Below are 15,305 nucleotides of genomic sequence, written 5' to 3'. Positions count from 1 at the left end.
CAGGTCAGGGTGCAGAGCTCAGATTCTAACTCTGTCCCTTCTTGGCTGTATGACTTTGGATCAGTTACTTAACTTCTCTGTTTGTATCCTAAAAGTGGAAATTTCCCCATCCTCAAGGATTGACATGAGATCAGTGCCGTAAGTGCTTGTCAGCTTCCTCAGGGTATATAGTGTTCACCTACTATTGCCTAATAATAATAATAATAATACCATCCTAACACCACCAACAAAAATAAGCACTGCATGTAGCAAGTGTTTTTTTTTTTTTCTTTTTCTCTATGGCTTCTGATTTCCAAGTTTTAAGCTAGTCACATCCCCAGGAAGCAGCTCAAGAAACTGGCCTGGTTCTAGGACTACCTGAAGCAGCCATCGGCGGGAAGTGAGCTTTGGCGTCATAGCTGGTCTCATTGGGGTGGTAGCCATAGCCCAGGCTGAGCATGAGTGGTATGTCAGGCCTCCAGTGCAGCTGGATCCCCAAAGCCACTCCCCTTGAAGTCAGGTTCACCCACAAAGCTTCGGGGCTGGTCAGGTTCAACACAGTTGGCTTGCCATGTCCTTCAGAAAGCTGAGGCAGCAGAATCTGTCATCAGAAACAATCAAATCAGGGTTGTGCTCGGAGTTCCCACTGTGGCTCAGCAGCAACGAATCCAACTAATGTCCATGAGGATGGGGTTTGATCCCTAGCCTTGCTCAGTGGGTTAAAGGATCCAGCATTGCCGTGAGCTGTGGTGTAAGTCACAGAAGTGGCTTGGATCTGGCATTGCTGTGGCTGTGGTGTAGACTGGCAGCTGCAGCTCTGATTGGACCCCTAGCCTGGGAACTTCCATACATTGCGGGACAGGAGTGCCAGTGAGTGTCAGGGCTGCTGGGCAGGGGAGCACCTGGGCAGCTGAAATCCACTCTGTGCCCTGCTCCTTCTATTAATTTCCTGGGACTGCTGTAACAAATGATCACAAACTTGATGGCTTAAAACAACACCAATTCATTCTCTTACTCTTCTGGAGGCCAGAAGCCCCACATCTCACTGGGCTACAGTTGACAGGGCTGGTTGCTTCTGGAGGCTCCAGATTCTCCAGGGCTGAATCTGCTTCTTTGCCTTTTCTAGCTTCTGGAGGTGCCTGAAGTTGGCTCATGGCCCCTCCTTGTGTCACCCAATCTCTTACTTCTGTCATTAAACTGCCTTTTTCTTTTCTGGAGTCAACTCCTTCTCTGTTGGACTCTTATAAGAAACCTCTTGATGGCTCTGGGCCCACCCAGATAACCCTGGATCATCTCTCTGTTTCCAGATCTTTAACTGAAATTACATCTGCATAGTCCCCCTTGGCAGGTCAGAGGCCATATCCACAACTCAGGGATGAGGACATGGGTGTCTTGGAGGCCTTTATTCAGCCCATGCTCATCAAGTTGTGCATCCCGGCTCAGGGCTACACCTGCACACAGGTGTGTCTTTCTAGTTTGCACCAGAAAGCTGTTGACCAAAGTGTGAAACAAGTAAGATTAAGTTAGAAACACAAGCTGTAGAGGCAGAGAGACCTTTGTTTTACCTTGGCTCTGCCCTACGTTAGCTTTGGGATCTCTGGCCAATTAACAAACCACTTGGGGAGTTCCCGTCGTGACTCAGAAATGAATCTGACTAGCACCCATGAGGACACAGGTTTGATCCTTGGCCTTGCTCTGTGGGTTAAGGATCTGGCATTGCCGTGAGCTGTGGTATAGGTGGAAGATGCAGCTCTGATCCCGAGTTGCTGTGGCTGTGGTGTAAGCTGGCAGCTACAGCTTTGATTCAACCCCTAGCCTGGGAATTTCCATATGCTGTGAATGCAGCCCTAAATAGATTCAAACAAACAAACAAACAAACAAACAAACAAAAACAACACTTGGAACCTCAGTTTCTTGTCATCAGTAGAGCGCATAGACTCATTGAGATTATTAAAAATGTTGTCATATGCAGAAGACTGAGCCAAGTGTCAGATACCCAGTAGTACTCAGCAGTTGGTTGCTGCTAGTCCTCTGCTTTTACTCTTACATTAGAAGTTCTCAGAACCATTCTCCACCTGATCAGTTCCTCAGATTAACTGAAGCCCTCCATTCCTTTTTCTCTTTCCTTTCCTTTCCTTTCCTTTCCTTTCTTTCTTTCTTTTTCTTCTTTCTTTCTTTTTCTTTCTTTCTTTCTTTTTCTTTCTTTCTTTCTTTCTTTCGTTCGTTCGTTCTTTCTTTCTTTCTTTCTTTCTTTCTTTCTTTCTTTCTCTCTCTCTCTCTCTCTCTCTCTCTCTCTCTCTCTCTCTCTCTCTCTCTCTCTCTTTCTTTCTTCTTTTTTTGTCTTTTTAGGGCCATATCTGTGGGATATGGAAGTTCCCAGGCTAGGGATCGAATTGGAGCTGCAGCTGCTGGCCTACACCACAGTCACAGCAACACCAGATCCAAGCCGAATCTGTGACCTACACCTCAGCTCACGGCAATGCAGGATCCTTAACCCACTGATTGAGGCCAGGGATTGAATCCGCATCCTCATGGATCCTAGTGGGGTTCATTACCCCTGAGCCACAACAGAAACTCCTCCATTCCTTTCTAGAACAGGCTGATTGACACCCCCTGTGCACTCTGTTTGCTCCTGATGGCCCTCTGTGGTCAACATGGGCACATGCCACCCAGCTCTTCCTTCCAGGAAGGACCTGCTGCCCAGTCACAGGGAGTATGGGCAGCTTCCAGGGATCCTGCCTGCAACATCTCCTCTCTGTAATCCGGCAGCCCTTCCTGCCAATGGGCCTGGATGCTCAGCCATAGGCAGTTGTGTCTGATTTCTTAGGTCCGTTGTCCTTATGATTGTAAAGGCCCATTTTGATGATCTTTCTCATATAGTGACAAAGGGACAAAGCAAGAGTGTGTGAAGAGAACCATCTGCATAAGAATGTAAGTTCAAGGCTTTGAGAACACTCAGTAAAGGTGAGTGGCAAAGAATTGTGATTGAGTTAGTCATTGGTGAGAAAACTGTAGAAAATTAGACAAAAAGTCATTCAAATTTTGAAAGAATCTGAACTGGTATTGCAGTGTGCCTACACTTTTTATTCACTTGGAAAAAGATCTAATTAGGTCAAGGGGGCGATTTAGGTAAGGGAGATGATTAAACCTCCAATCAACAGATTTAAAGGAACTTTCATTTGTACACCTAAAGATTAATAATGTTATATGTTTAAGTTTTATGTTAAAATACAATGCTTAGGGACTTCCCATTGTGGTGCAGCAGAAACAAATCTGACTAGAATTGATGAGGATGCAAATTCGATCCCTGGCCTTACCCAGTGGGTCAAGGATCCGGCGTTGCTGTGAGCGGTGGTGTAGGTAACAGAGGCAGCTTGGACCCCATGCTGCTGTGGCTGTGGAGTAGGCCAGCAGCTCTAGCTCCCCTTTGATCCCTAGCCTGGGAATTTCCATATGCTGTGGGTGTGGCCCTGAAAAAAAAAAAGCAAGGAAAAAAAAATACAATGCTGAGGAGTTCCTTGGTGGCTCAGTAGGTTAAGGACCTGGTGTTGTCATTGCTGTGCCAAGAGTTCAGTCTCAGGTCTGGGAACTTCTGCATACCATAGGCATGGCCAAAAAACAAACAAATATTTCTTCTTTTTTCCATAACAGATCAACTTTTGGTTCCAACCAAGTTGGAGAGGAAGAGAGAAGTGCCCCTGACTTCTGAGAGCACCCCAAGTCTACCTCGATGTTCTCTGATAGGTTCTTCACAGGGATGAGCTGTCCACTGGGGCTGGTCAGAGAGAGGCCACCAATAGTTCCACTGACATCAAGGGGACTTCGGGCTGGAAAGGGGCTTTTTGGGAAACTCATCATCTGGAACCAAGAAGGAAGAGAGTCAGGCAAGGCCCCCAAAGACGGGAAGGTGCCCAGGTCTCTGTGTGAAGGATGAGGCTTCCTAAGATGGGACGGACAAGTGGCCCTTGCCTTGTGGGGTGAGGGGGGGGGGGCTGCCTTTAGCTACTGCTGTCTTTCCTGGCATTTGTCTGCCCTTCAAGGCTGTGGCCTCAGAAAGCTGGGCCTTGAGACCTGATCAGACCCGCTGCCGCCAGACATTTACTGGATTGTAAACGGTCTGAGTCTTTCTTCCAGCAAAGCCAACAAGTCTCTAAGAGGGAAAAGTCTGTCTGCTTTCTCAGAGGCTCAAGGAACAGAGTCGAATGTGCCCTCATTTGGGAATGGAAGGAGCCCTGAGTTGACTGTTTCCTAGTTGTGGAATAAAATTTAAAGAGCTTCATTTCCAGTGACTAACTGGACCAAAAAATTCCACAGCACAGTGGGAATAGGATGGCCGGGGACGTCAGAAGCCTGGGTCTGAATCCCACCTCTGCAACTTTGCTTATGGCCTTGGGCAAATCACTGAACCTCACCCATTACATTGGCAAGGCTGTTATCCCTGTAAATGAGCAAACTTATGTGCAAGAGCTTTGCAACCTGGAAAGGGCTGTTCCCAAGGAGGTTCTTTCTCTTGTTACCCTTATGTCCACAGGCTCCCGACTGTCTTCCATGGAGCTGAGGGAGGGGGCAGCGGGCAGGGTGAAGGTCGCAGAGGTGGCTGCAGCAACGTGCATGGAGGAGCCTCGCCAACCCTGCGGCAGTATTCTGTCCACAAGGTGAGAAAAGAGGTGCAGGGAGAGAGGAGAAGGTCAGGGTCAGAGGTAGATCTGCCTGCCTCTTGTTCTATAGGGAGCCTGGCTTTAGCATCAGAGTGGGTGGTTCTGTTTTGATCCTTTATATGGTTCTGCATGTTTGCCTCAGTAGGGGCAGCATAAAAGGCAGCTGGCACCTCCAGGCTGGGCTGGCGACTCCACGAGGACGGGGCTTTGGCCAACTTTCCTGTTGCAGCACCCCAGTGCCTGGAGCAGGGCCTGGCACATGTTTTGTTGAATGAATGCCTGAGCTTGGACTACATCCTAGACATTTCTCCAGACTTAGCTCCCCTCTTACTTGATCTCTGATGTCTCGGGCTCCCATAAAACCAGCTTTACTGGCCCTTGACCTCGTCCCATTGGAGTAGACTGGGAACCTGGTTTCAAATCCTTGTCCTGATTAGAATGTTGCTTTGGGAAACTGCCCCTGGAGCCAAGAGGACAACTCTGGGAGGAAGAACCAAGGGAGGGTGTTTTGTCCCCGGGGGTTCCAGCAGGGCCTGCCCCGAGTATCAAGGGGAGGAATGGAAGGAGGAGGGCACCCCAAGGTACTGGAGGGCCCAGTGAGAGCTGGGCAGGCACTCCAAGGAACTACTCCCACAGCACATGCATCCTGAATCCCACAGGTGCACGGAGCCGTGGGCTTGCCAGACACACCCTCGAGGCTAAAAGTGGGCTGGGCCCTTTCATTCATTTGGCCCAGTGTGACCTGTCTCTCAGGACACATGGGTGGCTCTGGCACTGGGGTGGCATTCACCTTCCTGTGCTGTATAGACACCCAACACAGGGACCTTCACTCTGTGAAAAGCCCTTCCTACTTCTAGGTCCCATCACCTCCCCTCTGTGGGTCTCCTGGGCTCTGCCTGTCACAGGGTCTTGGGAAGTGGGTGTGGAATGAGCCAGGTCAGGGGATGAGCTTTCTCAGGGCCCCGCAGTACAGCGAGTTACCTGTTTGTATACACGGAGATGGAGGGTGTGGCCAGTGTGGTTGGAAGGCCCCCGGGCAGTCTCCCCAGCAGGAGGGTGTCCTGGACACGTTCCACGGCTCTGAGCAGCTGGGACACTGTGACTGTCTGGAAAAGAAAACTGGGGATGCTGCTGTAGGCTGGGCTCCATACCACCGCTGCTTACTGCCACCAGGCCAGCACGGGCCCTTAGCAGGGACTGGGAGAGGGCAGGGGCACAGGGCTGAGCCTGGATGGAAGCCATTTACTGAGCGCCAGGCACTGGAGGACCCAAGAGTAAGCACTTACAGGATCCCAAGCTCGGTGAGCAGATGCTTTTACACCCCCATTTTAGCAGACAGAGGCAAGGAGAGAGTCAGTGACTCATAGAGGCCGGGCGCTGATACCGTGAAGTGCTGGGATCACAGCCGGGCTTCTGACCCCTGTGTCCTCACTGAATTGTGACATTCTGTGCCTCTCTCTGCTCGGGACCCTGCCGTCTAGCCACAGCACAGGGAAAATAGAGACTCATAGACACAACCATTCCACCAGGTCTCCTGGGCTCAGACTCCATTCCCACCCCATCCAAAGCCCCGATGAAGATGTGGCCTCGCTAAGCCGTGGCAGCAAGAGGGCCCTGGGAGTTCTGGACATTTGCAGAGTACCTATCAGAGCACAGATTGTGAGTGTGTGTGTGTGTGCATCTGTGTGTGTTGAGTGTGTGTGAATGTGTGTGTGGAGGGGACTGTGTGTGCATGTACGTATCTGGGTGTGGGTATGTGGGTATGTGTGAGTGTCTGAGGGAGTATGAGTGTGTTTGACGGTGTGTGAGTATAAGCGAGCATGAGTGAGTGTGGGTATGTGGCTTTATGTAAGCCTGTAGCCATTTGTGGGAATCTGTGTGGCTGTGTGGCCATGTGTGAAGATATGAGTGTAAATGTGTGTCTGTGTATGTGCAGGAGTGTGTGTGAGAGAGAGTATAAGTGAGTGCCTATAAATGGATGTGTGAGTGTGATTGAATGTATGTATGAATGTGTTTTGAGGTGTGCGTGAGTGTGTGTGTGTGTGTGTGTTCTTGACTAGAGTGATGGCTCCACAGAGGACAGGGCTGTGGAGCAGCGCAGGATGGGTTTTGTGGCTCCGTCGTGATGCCATCCTGGGTGCTGGGCCACATAACTGCATTGCATTTCTTCTCACCATGGGGACTGCCTCCCTTCTAAAATCATGTCATGCCCTTGGCTGCCTGAACTAGAAGTTGAATTCAAACTTGCTAGCATGGAGTTCCCATTGTGACTCAGCGGAATCGAACCCACCTAGCATCCATGAAGACACAGGTTCATTTCCCGGCTTTGCTCACTGGGTTAAGGATTTGGCATTGCCGTGAACTGTGGTGTAGGTCGCAGATGCGGCCCAGATCCTGCATTGCTGTGGCTGTGGTATAGTCAGGCAGCTGCAGCTCCAGTTTGACCCTGGCCTAGGAACTTCCAGATGCCTTGGGTGTGGCCCTAAAAGGGAAAAAAAAAAAACCTGTGAGCATGGATATACAATCTCTCCAACTGTTGGCCTCTCTGGGATGAGGCAGAGCTCATCCCCCTACTACAGATGAGGAGATGAAGCTGCAGGACGTTGTGTCACTTGTCCGCAGCTTGTAAGTGACAGGGGCAGGATTTGAACTCAGGCCCCCTCCTTCAGAGCCTACACTTGATCTGCTCTCCCATACTGCCTCACTGAAGCTCCGGTCTCCAGAGCCTTTCCTCCAGCTCCTAGAAAGGACTCTAACCTCAGGGCCTCAGTTTGCTCATCTGCAAGATGGGGAGGAAGATCCACCTGGAAACGCTGGTGCGACCTGGGCACATGGTGAGTGTGAGGTCTGTGTCTGGACTGGGGTACCAACCTGGCTGCCATTAGCCTTTGCGGGCTCTTCTGCTCTGTCCCTTAGAGATGCTTCCAGCACGCTGCCTACAGCCTGAAACAGGTCCCTGGTAGCCGCCTGGCGCCTCTGGTCCTCAGGATGGGCCTTGGCACTCACTGCCAACAGAGCCTCACTGGCATGCTGCAGAGCCCAGCTGGCCTCCCGCTAGACTCACCCAGAGGAAGAGAAAGAGCAGCATGAGCCCCTGCCTGGAGCAGACCTTCCCCTGTGCCATTCAAGGGACACACGCTGCCATGGAGGGGAGCAAGGGGGAGGGGACTCAGAGGGAGAACCAGGCCCATCACACAGGCTGCCTGTGTCACTGGCTTGAGGCCAGGTGTTCCTTCCCTACACTGTGCTGAGTTCCTTCAGGACAGCAGCCCAGTCCAGCTCTGAATCTTCCCCAGAGTGCCTTGCACGACGCTCAGCCTGTAGTCGGCCTTCAGTAAACAGTCACTGCCTAGGGCTGGCTGGCTGGACTGATTTGCTTAGCACCTGGCTGCCCCAGTGGTCAAAAAGCACCGTGAGGGCAGAGGCCACGTCTGTGTGATTTGCTGCTGAATTTTCAGTGAGTTGCATAGTACCTGGTGCATACGAGGCCTTTAGGGAGCTTGTGTGGAATGAATGAATACATTACTGGGGGGATGAATGAGTGGCAGGATGGAGAGATGGATGTGTATGTACATGTAGACGGGATGCGTGGGCAAGTGGCTGTGGAGGTGGGACGTATGATATTGATGACCCCGGGGCCCCCAAAGGGAAAGAGCAGCATTGCTGGCTTCCAGACAGGGACTGGGAGGGGGCAACCTCCTGACGGAGTGGGTAGGACAGAGCCAGACAGCTGCCTCCTTCACTGCTTTTATGGACACTTGGCTGCCATAATGCTGGGAACATGGCGATTTCTTTCAAGTTCTCTGAAAAGCAGGTACCAAGGCAAGGATTTGAAAATGACATTCATTTGGAGATAGGCCCAGGGAACACTGGAGGCAGAGTAGGGAAATGGGACTCCAGGGAAGGGTCGGAAGCCAGTCTGCAGTGATCAAGTCTATTACCTGGGGCTCAGTCCTGCTGGGGAGTTCTCCACCAAGAGGGACCAGGGAGCCAGGGTAACTGCCCCACAGCCCATTACTCACAGAGAACGGCATAATCCCCTGACATATCCAGCCTGCCATGGGAGTGGGCAGAGTGGACTCTGGAGGGAGGTCAGAAAAGGCCCTCAGGCTAAGAAAGGCAGGAGCTGGGAGCTGTCCAGTGGGGGACACGGGTGGGTCAGCAGCAGCAGCAGCAGCTGGACACACACTTGACCACCCAGCGATTAGTTAGATTAAGCTGCCCATCAGCTGGTGGGGGGTGAGGTGTGCAAGCACCCAGGCCACCACAGGCAGGGTGAGACCCAGAGCTGCAGGAGGGGCACCTTTCCTCCCTTGGCACCACCCACATGGGACCCTCAAAACAAGATGGCAGAAGACTTGAAGGCCCTGTGACTGAGGGACCTTGGACCTAGGCTGGGGTTAGTCGTCAGCCACCCACTGCGGAGCTGTGTGTCCTGTGGCCTGGCTCAGTGCGGGGGAACTACTCACCTGAGCCGAGGGCGTGAGCTCCTCACTGCGCTGAGTCACCCCTTTCAGCACCTCAGCCAGCTCCTGCACCCTCGGCATGTCCCCCAGCGTGGCACTGGCCACAGCCAGTGACCCCAGGATACGCTCCCTGACCTTGGCACAGAGGGAGGAAGGCAGAGAGAGGAAATGCAATCCCAATGGCTTGATGAAGCTGTTTCAGAAGATTTGGGGTCAGAGCAAGTGACCGGGCTCATTTGGGGTTTTCCAAAGCTGGTCAACCTCTCTTTCTCTCCTAGGATGTGTGATGGGCAGAACCACAGCCTCCCAAAGATAGCCATGTCCTAATCCTTGAAACCCATGGATACGTTGCCTTGGAAAGGCACTTTGGCAGAATCTCTTTGGAGGTTTAAGTTCGGGATTCTGCGACGGGGAGAGTATCCTGTATCACCCAGGTGGGACCGAAGTACTCACAGGGGTCTTTGTAAGAGCAGGGTGGCAGGGTCAGAGTTGGAGAAGGAGACGTGATGGTGGAGGCAGTGGTGGTGGAGACGGAGAGGGAAGGAGGGGAGGAGGGGAAAGGAGGAGAGGAAGGGAGGGAGCAGGGAATGGGGCAGGGATTTGAAGATGCGAGTATTGGAAATGGAGCAGGGAATGTGGGCAGCTTCTAGAAGCTGGAGAAGCCAATGGACAGATTCCCCCCTGGAGCCTCCAGATGGTTCATAGCCCTGCCAACACCTTGGCTTCAGCCCAGTGAGACTATTTCAAACTTCTGACCTCCAGAACTGTAGGATAATAAATTCATGTAGTTTTAAGTCATTACATTTATGTTCATTTGTTATAGAAGCAGGAGGAAACTAACACAGGATGCCTCCAGCTTTCTCCAAATCTTCAAATCTGTAAAATCTGTCAGTATTTAAAAATAAATGGGAGTTCCGTTGTGGCACAGTGGTTAACGAATCTGACTAGGAGCCATAAGGTTGCAGGCTCGATCTCTGGCCTCGCTCAGTGGGTTAAGGATCTGGCATTGCCGTGAGCTATGGTGTAGGTCACAGATGCAGCTCGGATTCTGTGGTGCTGTGGCTTTGGCGTAGGCCAGCAGCTACAGCTCTGATTAGACCCCCTAGACTGGGAACCTCCATATGCCACAGATATGGCCCTAGAAAAGACAGAAACAAACAAAAACAAATCGTGTCTCAGAGTGTCATTGTGACTAAAATGGTATGAAATTCAGGAACTGGATTGCTTGATGGCCCAGTGTGGATGGAATCTTATTGCAGACTTGGTCCCTGTATGCCTTTAGGGCAATAGGGACAAGGATCCCTCCAGCCATCCCTTAACTTCTGCCTTAAGCCAGCCCTTCTGGAGCTTCTGAGGAACACACTTTCTAAGCCACAAAGTCCTAACTAGGGGCTGGCTTTGGCAGCGGCAGAGAAAAACCTAAGAATATAACTTCTTTTGGTCTTTTTAGGGCCACACCCACAACATATGGAAGTTCCCAGGCTAGGGGTTGAATCGGAGCTGCAGCTGCCGGCCTACACCACAGCCACAGCAATGTGGGATCTGAGCCGTCTCTGCCACCTGCACCACAGCTCACGGCAACGCTGGATCCTTAACACACTGAGGGAAGCCAGGGATCGAACCTGTACCCTCATGGATCCTAGTCGGGTTTGTTACCTCTGAGCCATGATGGGACCTCCCAGAGCGTTCTGCATTGATGGAAGTTCTGTCCTCATGCTGAGCAATAATATAGCCACTTGCCAAAGGTGACTGCATATATAGTCCCTGACACGTAGCTAGTGCAACTGGAGAATTGACTTTTTAACTTTTTTTCAGTGAAGTTCACTTTAATTTAAATGCAGCCAGCCATTTGGGAGAGCACAGATGCCAGTGAGCGGTCCCTCAACCCCTCCTGTCCTGCCTGCAGCTCACAGGCTGCTCGTCTAACCATCCGACAGTCTTGCAGGGCAGCTGCGGCATTTGAGTGTGTCTGCCATGAGCTCAGGGTGCATCCAGGCCTCCATTCTGGCCGTGGCTTGGGTGGAGGAAAGAATAAGCCTGTCTGTGAGGGGACTGCTGTCAGAATATTCTGGAGGGAAACTCAGGTATAACCGCCTATTGCCTCTGCAAATCTTCCTGCTGTCCTCAGCCGCCATCCTGGAGGCTGCCTGCGTGGAGGTGTCCCCGGCTGCAGACCCTCCCAGCCATGGCTTCACTCAGCGGGAGCTGAAGGGCAGGAGGAGAGGAGCTGGAAGCTCTGCTCCCGGGGCCTCCCTGCCAGGGTTGCCTGCCTCACTCTTCCAGGCCTCCGCTCCTGCAGGGAGCCCCTTCCACACGCAGCTGCCCCTTCCGGATTCTGGTCACTTCAGGCTGGGCCCCTGGGGTCCTCTGTTGTCTCTCGTTTGCTTCTGAAACCTTGCCCCCATGTTTCTCCACAGGGCCCTTTTAAAAACTGTCTTCTCCATCAGCCAGCGAGGGCTTGACTTCTGTCTCCTGCCAGGACCCCACTGTTTCCTGAGAAGACCTTGGGTCAGACTGTGCAGAAGTGTGCTCAGGACCCCAGGGCATGCGAAGGGAGGTTTGCTGTAAGAAGTGCTCAGGGTGCAGAAGAGCCGGGGAGGAAGGTGTGTGGTGGGAGGGGGGCACTCATGTGAAGCAGGGGGCTGGGATGAGAGGGCTGGAGGCGGACGGGGGGAAGAGCAGCCTGGCTTTGAACCCATCTTCACCACCTCCTGGGAATGTGGCCCCAGGAAAGCTGCTCCCATTCTCTGCACTGTGCTACAGACTTTGCTGCAAAGCCTTCGGGGCGCAGAGAAGTCTGTCTGCTGACCTCCCTGCCCCGCAGGTGTGCTGCCGAGTGTGCTGCACACAGGTAGCGTGCCCGCGTGTGCTTGTTGCTACTCGCCTAGCATGCACTGGAAGTGGAAATAGTCATACCCTCTGTCAGGATTGTTTGTAATTCTAGGTTGTAACATATGGAATGGCCTTTTTTGTGGATTACAGCTGGTTGAATGTTGGCCACTCATATGATTCGACCTACAGCTACAGGGCCTATAATTCTTGTTTAACACTCACCACCTGTAGGTCACAGACGCAGCTCGGATCTGGTGTTGCTGTGGCTGTGGTGTAGGCTGGTGGCTACAGCTCCGATTCGACCCCAAGCCTGGGAACCTCCATATGCTGCGCGTGCGGGCCTAAAAAGACAAAAAACAAAAACCCACTCACCACAACCTTCTGAGGATAATGCTCTTATTACCCCCACTTTCCAGATGGGGAAACAGAGACTTAGAGAGTTTTAGTCACAGAGCTGGGACGGTAGAGATGGTGAGTGAGTGAATGACAGAGCTGGGACACCATCAAGCCATTAACTGTATGACCAAGACGGAGTCACTTTTCTCCTCTGGGCCTCCCTCTCTCTCTCTTTAAGAGAAAGAGACTGGAGAGATACCCTCTAAATTCCCTCCCACCCTCGAAGCCTTCCTGAGACTGAGCAGAAAAAGCAGGTTGCCTTCATTTTATGTCACTCATTGAAAGGACTGGAAGAGGGAGGTGACATCAGCAACTTGTGAAACCCCAGAGGCTTCTCCACAGATCCGTGGACCCCACTCTGCCACCCCTGATGCCTGCATGAAGACCCAGGACCCCAGCCAAGGGACCCCTCAGGAGTACCTTCTGTCTGGCATCCACTCCCCGCGGCTGCCCGGAGCCTGGCCCCTGGCACTGCTGGTCCAGCAGGGATGATACGGATCTGGCCAGCTGGAAGAGCTGCTCAGGGCCCTGCCCGCCCTGCAGAGCAGCAGTGACCTTGTCCCACACTGCAGCCTGGAATGCCTCATCCTCCACACGGGTGTCCTCACGTCCCACCTAAGGGGGAGACCAGAGACGAGCTCAGAGCTGGAGGATCTCAACCCACCGGTTCTTGTTTCAGGACCTAGAGCCTCAAGTCCCAGGGCTGCGCGTAGTAAAATTGAGCAGGGCTGGATGGCTTTGCACCTGGCATGGGGACTCTCCCCGGGCTTCAGGGCAGCAGACCTACGAGTGACAGCCACAGCAAGCAAGCCTCGGACAGGTCATTGCTTCACCCCTCTCTGCCTTCCTCACTGGGCTCTCAGGCCCTTCCCTTCCACCTGGCTCTTGACCCTTGAAATTCGCTTGAGATTAGCTCCAACGGCTGCCTTGTAGCCCTGTTGGCTAATCTTCCTCTGGACTCTGCAGCCACTGGCCTTCTGTCCCACCCGCCTCCGGTCCCCTGACTCTTCCCCCACACCGGCCACTTGACATAAGATCTACAAAGGTAGACACCATGTCTTTCTGGTCCTTGGCTGTGTCCCCAGGACCACAGTAAGTGCTCTGTAAACACATGTTGAAGGAGGGAATGAATCAGCCACTCATCCGGTCATGCGCTCAGCTCCCTTCAACCCTGTCACCCTCTTGGTGAGGTTCAGACAGGTCATGAAGTTGTCTCCGTAGAGAAACGGTGGCTGCCGCCCACCTTCACCACTGCGTGGGTCTGCTGTCTGTCCCCCTCGTGGTTGGAGACAGAGACGACCACTGTCAGCACAAAGTCATTGTTTTCTTTTCCAAGTGGCAGGTAGACTGATGGGAGGGCAGATTCAGGACCACAGTACAGACAGGAACCTGGCAAGTGGACAGTAAACAATTAGGGGGGCATCCCCAGGCCCCATGGAGACTGGAAACCCACCAACGTAGAGCCTGATGACAAGGACACAGAAGCCCCTTAGGGGGCTTAGGATACAAAGTCCCCCTCAGGGGCTTCCGTACTTTCAGGGAGAAGCCAGCCGTTTATGCGGATCCTCTGTCCTCTCTAGGTAGTCCCATGCTGCTGTGACGTGGGGATAATTTTACAAAAATCCGTGAAAATTGTCAGAGGAATAATCCCCCATTTACAAAAAGAAAAAGTCAAGGTGGTAAACCACACTATGAAAAGAGAGGAGGAGGAGATCTTCAGGAATTCACAACACACCCAAACTCCCTCAGTGTCACTTCCGGTACAAGGGCCGTCCCTGCTGCTCTGTCTGAAACAGCACAGCCTGTCCTGTGTCTTTGTTCACCAGGAGTCTCCACCACTAATTGTAAATACAGTGAGGCCAGAGACTTCCTCTGTTTCGTTCATTGCTCTGTATGCAGTGCCTAGAGCAGAGCCTGGCGTTCAGTACATGTTTGTTGTAAAAATGAATGAATGAGTGAGTATCCTTTGTATCCTTAAAGGGGACCCGCCTGTCACTGAACCACTCTTCACTGTGGTGTGTGGACAATCATGCAGTTATGGAATTGTAATTGACACATCATCTTTTTATGGTCACCCTCCCCCGCCCCCTTGCTCACTACGGGGAGGCAGAGGGAGGTGCCACAGAGGAGTAACCAGTCGGAACTGGAGCAGCGAGCCTGGCATCTCCGTTTAGGAGGACACAGGTTTGAGATGAAATCTACTTACCTCCCTCCGATTGCTTCCCGCCAGGCTCAGACCCAGTCATGGCCCCCTGAGCAGCCCTGCGCTCCCCCTCTCCTGGAGGGGCACCCCATGAAGACTGCCTCCCCTGGGTCTGATAGAAGCTCCCCTCCATGTTCAAGGGGAGTCAGGGTGTTCAGTTTACATCATTGTGGACTTCAGTGCTGGATATTGGGGAGCACCCCAGCAATGCTCCTGGAGCCTAGGTTTGGAAGAAGGTCCCAATGTGACGAGCTCATGTGAGGGTCACAAAATGCCAGAGCCCATTAGGAGCAGGCGAGGACTCGGATGAACCCTCCAAGGACCAACCCCCTCCCGCAGCCAGGTGAGCAGAGGCAATGTGGGCCCTTGCCCTGTCTCTCCTGCCGATGCCCTGCTGCTGTCCTGGGTGCGGGTTGTGGTGACAGGACACTGGCCTGGGCTCTGCATGTCTCATCCCTCCTGTAAGCCTTTGCAAGTGTCTCCTTTCAGCCCCGCATGTTCTGTGACGTCACCCATTTCCTGCTGCCTCCCGAAAAGTGGGGTCAGTAACATTATTGACCTTTCTGTGACCTGGGCCCATCTCTGTCCTGAGAAGCTGCAGACTGACCAGAGTCAGGGCTACTCAGAGCGTGTGTTGGGGACTGGTGTCCTGCTAGTGGCCCCACGTGGTCTTACTTCTGCACATCGTCTCTCCTCACCCCTCATGCCAGGACAGAGGGCATTTTGGCCTCCATGCTTGTGGAGGAGATACTGAGGGGCCCCTCTTCACAT

General features: G+C 52.6%; 2 protein-coding genes across 2 annotated transcripts in view; one reads left to right on the top strand and one right to left on the bottom strand.

Annotated features, from left to right (window-relative positions):
- The window catches only part of LOC125132463 (polycystic kidney disease protein 1-like 2), a 102,703-nt gene that overhangs the window by 47,483 nt on the left and 39,915 nt on the right, over positions 1-15,305 (bottom strand). The window contains exons 14-21 of the mRNA XM_047789733.1: positions 13,575-13,720; positions 12,752-12,946; positions 9,107-9,238; positions 7,509-7,691; positions 5,619-5,743; positions 4,497-4,623; positions 3,706-3,837; positions 358-580 (exon numbers count right to left, since the gene is read on the bottom strand). Coding sequence (XP_047645689.1) covers positions 358-580; positions 3,706-3,837; positions 4,497-4,623; positions 5,619-5,743; positions 7,509-7,691; positions 9,107-9,238; positions 12,752-12,946; positions 13,575-13,720 — 1,263 coding nt within the window. The remainder of the gene's footprint in view (positions 1-357; positions 581-3,705; positions 3,838-4,496; positions 4,624-5,618; positions 5,744-7,508; positions 7,692-9,106; positions 9,239-12,751; positions 12,947-13,574; positions 13,721-15,305) is intronic.
- BCO1 (beta-carotene oxygenase 1) overlaps positions 4,514-15,305 on the top strand; it is a 102,604-nt gene continuing 91,812 nt past the window's right edge. The window contains exons 1-4 of the mRNA XM_047793258.1: positions 4,514-4,634; positions 9,382-9,537; positions 11,521-11,706; positions 12,617-14,877. The gene's annotated coding sequence lies outside the window, so the exon portion shown is untranslated. The remainder of the gene's footprint in view (positions 4,635-9,381; positions 9,538-11,520; positions 11,707-12,616; positions 14,878-15,305) is intronic.

The sequence above is a fragment of the Phacochoerus africanus genome, chromosome 8 (assembly GCF_016906955.1).
Source record: "Phacochoerus africanus isolate WHEZ1 chromosome 8, ROS_Pafr_v1, whole genome shotgun sequence".
Classification (NCBI taxonomy): Eukaryota; Metazoa; Chordata; class Mammalia; order Artiodactyla; family Suidae; genus Phacochoerus; species Phacochoerus africanus.
This window is presented reverse-complemented; position numbering and strand designations above follow the sequence as displayed.